Source organism: Rhinolophus hipposideros (genome assembly GCF_964194185.1).
Source record: "Rhinolophus hipposideros genome assembly, chromosome: 20".
Classification (NCBI taxonomy): Eukaryota; Metazoa; Chordata; class Mammalia; order Chiroptera; family Rhinolophidae; genus Rhinolophus; species Rhinolophus hipposideros.
In genome coordinates this window covers 31,176,689-31,186,143 of record NC_138066.1, presented here as the reverse complement: position 1 = coordinate 31,186,143, position 9,455 = coordinate 31,176,689, and the positions used below count along the sequence as shown (strand labels likewise).

The 9,455-nt window shown below is 34.6% G+C and overlaps 1 protein-coding gene across 17 annotated transcripts in view; it reads right to left on the bottom strand.

The window, feature by feature from the left end:
• The window catches only part of SPAG9 (sperm associated antigen 9), a 110,426-nt gene that overhangs the window by 58,299 nt on the left and 42,672 nt on the right, over positions 1–9,455 (bottom strand). For 13 of the 17 annotated variants that reach the window (XM_081027873.1, XM_081027864.1, XM_081027874.1 and 10 more), the window contains exons 4-5: positions 8,031–8,125; positions 2,277–2,427 (exon numbers count right to left, since the gene is read on the bottom strand). In XM_081027873.1, coding sequence (XP_080883999.1) covers positions 2,277–2,427; positions 8,031–8,125 — 246 coding nt within the window. Of the gene's footprint in view, positions 1–2,276; positions 2,428–7,169; positions 7,478–8,030; positions 8,126–9,455 lie in introns of those variants that run through there. The other 4 variants (XM_081027868.1, XM_081027870.1, XM_081027869.1 and 1 more) reach the window with 1 other exon arrangement.

Below are 9,455 nucleotides of genomic sequence, written 5' to 3'. Positions count from 1 at the left end.
TTTCCAATACCTGAAGGTATAACCTTATAGACTACAACTCTCTTACAGTGAAAAATTTGCAATATAACAACAAAGAAGGCCCACAACTTTAAAATCACTGGAAATCCCCTTTACAGCCATTCTTCTGCCACAGAGTTTCCTGAAGCTATTTCCTTGGTTATAACCCATCATGCGGTTTTCTCACAGAACATTTTCACCTTAATCTTACTTCACAGAAATTTTGTACTAGTAAAATCAATAGTCTAATTCTCACCTTCAATTCCTTTATAATAAAGGCAAAGCATGCCCTAAATATAGCTAGGTCATCTCCAAAGTTCTCAGAAAAATGCAAGTTGCAGAATATATGAAATTAGAAATAGTCTAGTCCAGTTTCTGTTATGTATGGAAACCAAGACTAACTAAATGGGTACATTGTGAACTAAAAACCCCTGACTCTCAGCCTTTTGCCAAGTTAGAGAAAGACTTCTGGTTAATGACAAGGGCTCAGGTAAGTTATATAACGTCCTAATTATTAGACACACTTTACAAACTGGACTTTTGCCATTTTGAAATGTACCACTTTAACCGTTCCTGGAAATCCATATCTGTTGAGTCTTTAACTCATTTAGTGGCTCCATGTCCAGAGTAGAATGAGACAGGATTTTTATTTTAGAAATTCTCTGGGGAGTACTTGCATGAATATCTCTGGGAGGACACACACACAAAAAACCACCTATGCCTAACTCCATATTAATAATCTGTTAATCAGTTTATAACTTGCCAGTAAAATTCTGCCACAGCATGTCACTGGATTAAATAACAAGAGAATTATAAGAATCTTCTCTTAAGGTGGATAGTAATTAAAATATTGTTATCATATGGAATACACTCTTGATGTACTAAAAGTATCCCTCCTACTCAATTTTTTTTAGGAAAGGGACAAGGCAAGTAGGCGACTGAGAGATGGGTTTGTTGGAAGATCTATGAAATCCACAGGCAGTGTGGCCGCGGGAGTAAAGAATGAGAGCTCCCTGGGGTTATGACTGTGGACTGACACTGAGAAGCTGCATGATTAGCTTCTAATAAATTGAGCAAAAAAGAAAAGAGAAAAAAAGTGAGGTCAGTCTTACTGTTAAAAACACTTTTCAGGCAGAGAAAAGCTATCAAATATTTAATGACTGCTTACTGTTTTGAGTACATTTCAAAGGTCAATGGAATGATTCTAAATGCTTCCACCTTCTAAAGCTGAGAAACAGATCATTTATTTATATTATCCTAAAATAGTCTAATAACTAAAACAAACAATTCATTCAACAAACATGTTCTGAGTAGCCTCTACGGGCTAGGAACTTTGCCACGAGCTAGGGATACAGCAGCAAGTAAACTGCATGGATTTCATGTTCTTAGTAGAGAGAACCAGACAAAGTCAATAAATGAATGAGCATTTCAGAAGTATCCCACAAGCCATCTTCAAGTACTTAGACCACGATAAGTACTTTGGAGAAAAAGCAAGGAAGGTAAGTAAGATGTAAGCAAGGAAGGTAAGTAAGATGTAAGTGATTCATTTTTATTCATTATAGGTAGCTTGTTTGTTTTACGATAGAGTAGATTTTATAATTTAGTAAGGTTCGTTTATAAATAATATTCCCTTATAAGCATTCCACTTTATAAAATATAGAATCTATCTCCATTCCTACAGTATATTATTTATATATTATACTATATTTACACCATATACCATATTTACAACTTATTTTATGACAAATTCTTGGTCAAGAATGTATCGATAATGAATTAACACCAGGCCTTTTTAGCTAAACACAATGTACTTTTGGATGTTGCTTTATGAAGGGTTTTGAGAAAGGAACGATTTTTGTTTTGTGTTTTGAAAAATGAAGTCGCACTGAATTGTGAAGCTTCCAACAGTGAACCAAGGAATTCAGGTGGCAGTGATTTTCAATTCTAAAAAAATTGAGGCTCACTAGTCATCCCACACTAAATTCATATAATGTAGCCTAGATCAAATAGAAACTTTTGTCAGTAGTGCCCTTAGTATACTAATCAAGATGTAACAACGCTTGACTTTGTTTTCCTATAACTTGATAAAGAATAGTAAAAACTAAAACTCTTTGGGAAGAGCTCATTTCCAATTCAAACAAAAAAAGACAGATTTACAAATTAAAATGTATATAAACTATTTCATTATTATGTTTATTATGTTCTAGTAGTCTAGTCTTTCAATTTAGAGAGAAAACTTATGAAAAGTAAATTGAAGATTTCAGCAGAAGAAAGCTTACCTTCAGGCTGGTATGAGAACGTGGTTGACTTAATTCCTGAAATTTCCATTGCTCTGATCCAGGGGTCTCTCCACCTTTCTGAGTATCAGGTGTAAGCAATCCGTCTCCAGCAGGTAATGGAAAAATCCCTAGTGATATAGGGCGTTCTTTTCTATTTGGAGAGGGGAGAAAAAAATTAAGCATTCGTTCATTTTTAATTCTTTTCATCATGACTATAAGCAATAAACCTGGGCTGTCACTGCCTTAGAATCATTACTCTTAAATAATATTGTCTGCCTATCTGAATAAATAGACTTACCAAAAAGAAAAAACAGGGTCTCAGAAATTGAAATTAGCCCAAAGAAATTGACTAAGAAAAGTAGTAAGAAATGGTCTAGGAAATCTCACAAGTCACTGAGGAGCTCCTTGCCCAGGAAGCAATCTGTGGTCTGCTTTCACAGTGAGAACTGCTAAATTTTCACTCATACTTAGGTTGGCCTTAGGGGAACTTGAAACGCCTCTTTTGGAAGTGACCGCAGCCCCTGCTTCTAGACTTCCTCACACTAATTAATCCCTAGATGTTTACCCAACCTTCTTCAGGGTATGCCTTTTCTGCCTAAAGGAGCATCCACATTGATATGTTCTAAATCAGGGCTACTGATTAAATGGTACAAAAGCGCTCAAGAGTTTTATCCCCTAAATCAGGAAAGTTTTATCCCCTAAATCAGGAACCCATGTATGAGTTCCTTTTAATCACAGTACATAAGAGAAAACCATTGTCGGTTTTTTCAAATAAGGAAGACAAAAAACTATGCAAAACTGTAGAGTTTTCAATGCTTTGTGGGAAATTTTAAAGAACAAGAGTTATCATCTTAATAATAATAGAATTGCAACAAGAAACATCCTTTGTTGATGCATAGAAGATTCTAAATCAAAGGGATTTTAGAGAGTGGAAACAAGCTTACTAACAGGTCAGCCTGAGTCATTAGCTCATAAGTGTGGAAACTGGAAAGAAATGAGACACTAAAGGTCTGGGCCCTCCTGGAACTTGTACCTTGTAACTCTACTGATAAGAATGTAAGACTAGAAACACTGAGGTTATAAATAAAAGTGGGAAAATATTCAGTTTTGTTAAATAAGTCTTTCATTCTGTAAACTCATTTTTATGCCAAGAATTTAAGCCACTTTTAAATGTGTCCTCACTTAACAAAAAGGGTATGCTCTTCCATTCCTAATGACAATCAGAAAGGATTAGTATTATAAAACTGTCAGAACACTTTCTTAAAGATTAGGTGAAGCCAAAAGGGTTGACAGACTACATTTTATTAAAGTTGTATGTACAAGAAAATAGAACAGGATTTTTCTCTCTCAGAGTTAATTATTCATCTCTTCTTCACACCTGGAGTACTTGTCCTATTTGATTCGAATGCAGGTAGGCAGCACAATTAAAGACTGGATTTTAATACCTAACCCGAGTTTGTGACTATGAGCTGCCAAAACAACCAAAGGATTAAATTAAAGTAACGAGTCAACTATGCTGTTTACACCAATTATTCCCAAATGCTGATTCAGCAATAGTTTTTATAAGTCCATGACAAAAAGAGGTATTATTTATGATATCCTTATTAGATAATACAGTATGTATTGTACATATATACATTTCCATATATCATAGAACCGGCTCTTTCTTGAGAATGACCCTTTTCTATATCTTCTCTGCTTTGGTTTTAAATACCCTTTTTTCATCAAATGATAGTGACAGTGATTGCAGGGCAATTTTTTTAACGTCCACATCTGGCAAAATAAAAAGTTGTTGACCTGATGTTTATCTCTCAATTTGAGGGGAACATATTTTGGGCACTGAAAATCTAAGGGTTTAAGAGCTACTAGATGACATACTTATTTTTTAACATATCTGAATGACTTAAGCAAAAAAGTGACTGGGAATTTAATGGATTGAGTTTAATGGAAAGCTCTCCAACCCCAAATGCAAACAAAGAGAATCAGGAAGATAACACAGACTTCATATGAATCGTCACACTGCTAACAAAAATCAAAATACAGGCCAGTCAATAAAATTATCTTTTTATATCAATGACAACATATTCATTGTCACACATGTCAAATACTGAAAAAGTGTAAAACTATTGGGAAAGGAATCTGTAAATCTATAATCCAAATTACAAGTAGCATGCACGCTTCTTTGTATGGCTTTTATTAATCATTCAGAAGCTGCTCTATAAGGAGGGAAATTTTCTTTAGAGAGTAGTTAGTAGCCATCTGTCAGGAGGGCCAATGACGCAATGGCTCCAAATCTAGAAAAATAATCTTACTACATACATCTCTTCTCTCCTCATTTTACTGACAAATTACATAAGAGTTAGGAGGCGGGAGAAGAACATGTAATTATGCAAGCCAGTTAGAATCCTACTTGTGAAAAGGGACCCGAAAAGGCGAACGTCAGTCTTGTACTATGTAGGTATGCATGTTTGGTACTCTATGTATTAAATGCTACAATAAAGCTCACAGAAGGAACCACAGAATGGGACACATGTGGAAAAATTATCAAGTAACAGGTTTAAACCTCAGGTGTTTCAATATGCTATTACTGTCTAGAAACAAAGCTATCATCAAATAGAACCCTTGTTACATTGTTTTGTAAACTGCCTTAGTTCCATGTATCCATTTTTTAATTGGTTACCTGAATGTATTTTACATGTATAAATAATTTCACAAATATGTTTTGGCTATATTCACATTTAAAATACATAATCGTTAATAAAATCTCATATGTAGTTTATATATATATGTATGTATATATATATATAAAAAGCCAGGGCCATAAAAAAAAGGTTACATTTGCTCAACACCATGTGGCACTGAAATGGATGATTTACATGATCTCATTAATCCTCATAAGGAAATAGGGATTATTTTCCCAGTGTTCAGATTACGAAAAAAGGCTGAGACTTTAACTAGCAATCAGCAGAGATGGGATGCAAAATCAGACGGACCTATTTGACTCGAGGCCCACGTACTTTCCTTGGAACTACGTACTTCTTAACAATTCAATCTAATACTGAGACATTGACGTCTTTATTCAATAAGAGTAACAGCAATGTTTGGGTCAAGGAACTTTTTAAATTTAGTCATAAATTATATCATCAAAAAAAAAACTGGAGCTAAAATAGTTCTGTTAAAAAGGGGGTAGAGATAAGTAATCTACCCTGTTTCCCCAAAAAGAAGACCTAGCCGGACCATCAGCTCTAATGAGACTTTTGGAGCAAAAATTAACATAAGACCTGGTCTTATAAGACTGGGTATATAATATAATAAATATAATAACATAATATTATAATATAATATAATATATACCGGGTCTTATATTATTTTTGCTCCAAAAGACACATTAGAGCTGATGGTCCAGCTAGGTCTTATTTTCGAGAAACACGGTATGAAAACTATTTACTTATTTAATTTGCTGTGGATCTTGTAACTGATTAAATACAAAATAATCACCTCACATGATTTTTAAAACCACCCAATGGGATAAGAACCTCAGATGAGGAAACTCAGGCACAGCGACATTAAGCAAGTTGCCAAAGGTCCTGTAGCTCACTTGTGGTAGAGCATGTGTGCCCAGCCAGCCCAACTCCAAGGCCTGCTACCCAGCACCCAGCATGGCAAGGCACAGCATAGCACTGCCTTCTCCGATGGAACTGAAACCTAAGAAAGCCCTTTAAAATTAGTCTTATTTTAATATTCTACATGTTAAGGGATTTTTAATTTCCTAAATGCCTATATATACATATATATACATACAAATCTTTTATGTGCTGAAATATATACAAACAATAAAATTAAGGAAAAAAATAAATAAGCATTTAGTTTTAGACCATAAAATTTAATTTCTAGACATTGAACTAATGTTGAACATGAACTGACCTATGAATTAAAAAGAACACATTGAGGGAATTTACTATTTTCATTCATTTTATTTATCTAAATCCCACAGGGGAATTGAATATTTTAGGTAAAAATTTAAATAATAAAAGCTATCCAACTATGAGCCTTCATTTAAAACCATACGCAAAGCAGAAAACTGACCAAAGGATAGTTTCAGTTTGGTAAGTTAGAAAACAAAAAAAATCGAAACCTTATACCTCTAAAATGTACAAGATGGTTCTTACAGGGTACAAGTAAAGTGAAAAGCAGAGAAGCTACAGAGATTAATGACTATCCCCATAAGCAGGCATGAATATCTGTCACCCAAGTCTACAAAGAAAGGGCAACATCTGACAAAACAATAGTGAATAGGCTTTGTAAAGCTTTCACAACTTTGATGTGTAAATGATGGGGGGGGAAATGCATTCCTTGCCATGAAAGGTTTAAATCCTTCCACTCTAAAATATATTTTGTTTTAGGAGGAAAATATTTAAATTGTCAGTTCCCATGAGCTGCTATCAAAAATTGCAAAAATGATGCCTAAATCTCCATCAGTCAAAAGACAACTGGAACAAAATTACCGGCCTACATCTAATCGAATGCAAGTCCCAGCATGAAAGATATTTGCCCCTAAATACTCAGAGGCTAAATCAGAGGTTGTGTCAACTCGGACGGTGCTCCACTCTGATCTCTCTTCACACTTTGAACACTCTGCTTAAAACAAGACCACACTGACCTTGTACTTATGTATAAGTACAATACGAAAATCCTTTTCCTGAGTCCGTGGTTTCCAAACACAAAGCTGCATCCCTAAGTGATAGCCAATAAATGACTATAAAAATAGAAATCCTAGCTTCAGGCCATTTTCCATTGTTTCAATCGGCAACAGAAATGGTTACAAAGCAGACCCAAGAAGCTAAAAATTGAGAAAAGCCAACTAAAGGGGGATTCTAAGAGAGACTGTAGTACCTGAGTATCCTTGGTAGGTTCTGCGTCAGAGCGGGCACACCGGTAGAAATAGAAAAGTGCACAAGCAGCAAAACAGAGAGCGATACTAAGACAGCAGAATTAATGACCACCGCCCCGCCAACAAAGCCAAACACAAACAGCAGCATGCATCCAGGACTCATGGCGCTGTGCTGGCATGGTGAAATGCCCGAACCAGGAGGCCTACACGGGGGCCAAAGGGGGATCTCTGTAGTGAGGATCTGTCATTCAGCTGCTGCCACAAAAACAATGCCATCAGCAGCAGCTTTCCACTTCATCCTGCAGCAGCTCCGAGGCGATGACGTCATCCCGTTCCCCCCACCTCATAACCGTAGGGCTGCCTCTAGCATTTGTGCAGCAATCCTGAGAGAAGCCAGCCTATTAACTACTGTGTTCCTCTCCACTAAGAATCCTAGCTTAGCTCATTGGCTACAATGCTTGGGGATCTACATAATTTATTCACACTCCTACATCAAACAAGTCTCGCTAACCCTTTCAAACCTGCCTCTGTAACAAAAAGGATTTTAAACTGGGAGAAATGAAAAATTTTCAGCGTTCCCACAAGTAAAAAAAAGCTTAAACCTAATGTAATCTCTGTTAAGTATTTGAAAACAATTAAAATATCTCAATACGCTGCTTATATGGCATGGCTCACAATTTACCTTTTCAATAGTGAAAGCTGTTTCTATTTTTCTATGCTATTCTCTCCTATAGCATTCCAACCACAGGAGAGAGCTTTTCAATCGGCCTACTATTGTTCCAGGATTAAAGAACAGAGAGAAACAGAAACAGAAACGTTATTTTGCTTTTTCTCAAGGCAAAATGTACAACAACAAAGCTTACCTAATTCTACTATGAGCTGTGGACTCTAGTTGATCACTCCCTGAGAGTTGATGAAGTTTTGTTCTTTCTAAGTGTTCCATATAATTATGGATCATCTATTTTGAAGGAAAAAAAAAATTAAGACTAATACCTGGAAAAAAAACAATGTTTTAACAAGAGAAACATTTTTGTATAAATTTCTTAATAATCAGATTACCCATAGTTCCATGTACAAGAATATTAAGAATGAACTTTTTTAATGGCAAAATAATATGCAAATGATTTACATTTAAGGGTGCTGGTGTCCATAAAAGTAGCCAACATATTGCTTAGCATAGCAAAAAACTTTTTTTTTTACAATATGTGATGTCATTAAATGATATAATTTTGACATAAATAACACAAATTAGGAAATAAGACACTGGAGAGGTGGTGATCAGCAACTACTGGTTAAAAATAACAGAGGGCATTTGAGAAATCCATTCACTAAAATGAGAAACAACAAAGAAATGCACATTAAACGAGAAGAAACAGACAAGGAGAAAATTCAGAGATGCCCTCAGAAGAGCTTTCAGCTATGAAAGCTTTTTGTTTAACAAAACCATATCAGTACGTGATGATCTTTTCTATTTTACAAAGGATTCACAGAGTAAAGATCACTTTCAATTTATTTAAATGAATTAAATACCAAGATGTGCGTTTCTTGTGTCTATAGATTTAGCTCAAAGAATGCTAAACTATTTTCTCCTTTAAGTGCTAATTTACTAGTGTCACTATTTAATGTAAGTATTTATAATAATAACAGCAAATTAAAACAAATGAAGAATCAGAGTGCTTTGATTATGAGTCTTGGATAAGGAACCATATGATAGACAAGCTGAACATGGAAGTGAAAACTTCAAAAATATCAACTGCACAAACCGCCATGAAATCCTGTTGTCCTGTCTGATTAATTACAGTTCCACTTTTAAGAAATTAAAACATGTAAAATGCACCAAATTTCAATCATAAAATCAAAAGGCCTTTGCTAGACGCTAATGTGATAAGAATAAGAAAAAATTAATTTAAAAAAATAAGAAAAGGTATGGTAGCAATTTAAAGGAGTGTAAATATTAAGAGTAGTCAAAAAAAAAAAAAGGTTGACGTCTTTCTTGGGGATATTCCTTGAATTCTGAAAACTGTAGCGTGGAATAGCTTTGGAAATTTCAAAACCGTAGCTGTATGAAGGTGGGTTTCAATCTTAATAACTCAAATATTCATTGTAGCATATTAAAAAGAACTATTGAAAGAAAAAAATGTTAAAATAAATTTAAAATCTGTTTTTCAAAAGCATGCTTTTGTTGTGAAATTTTTTCTTGGCATTCATGTACAATAATTAAGAAATATGTAAATCAATTTGAAAGTGTTACTTCAAATAAATAAAGCTAACTCTGATGTATGAGTTAA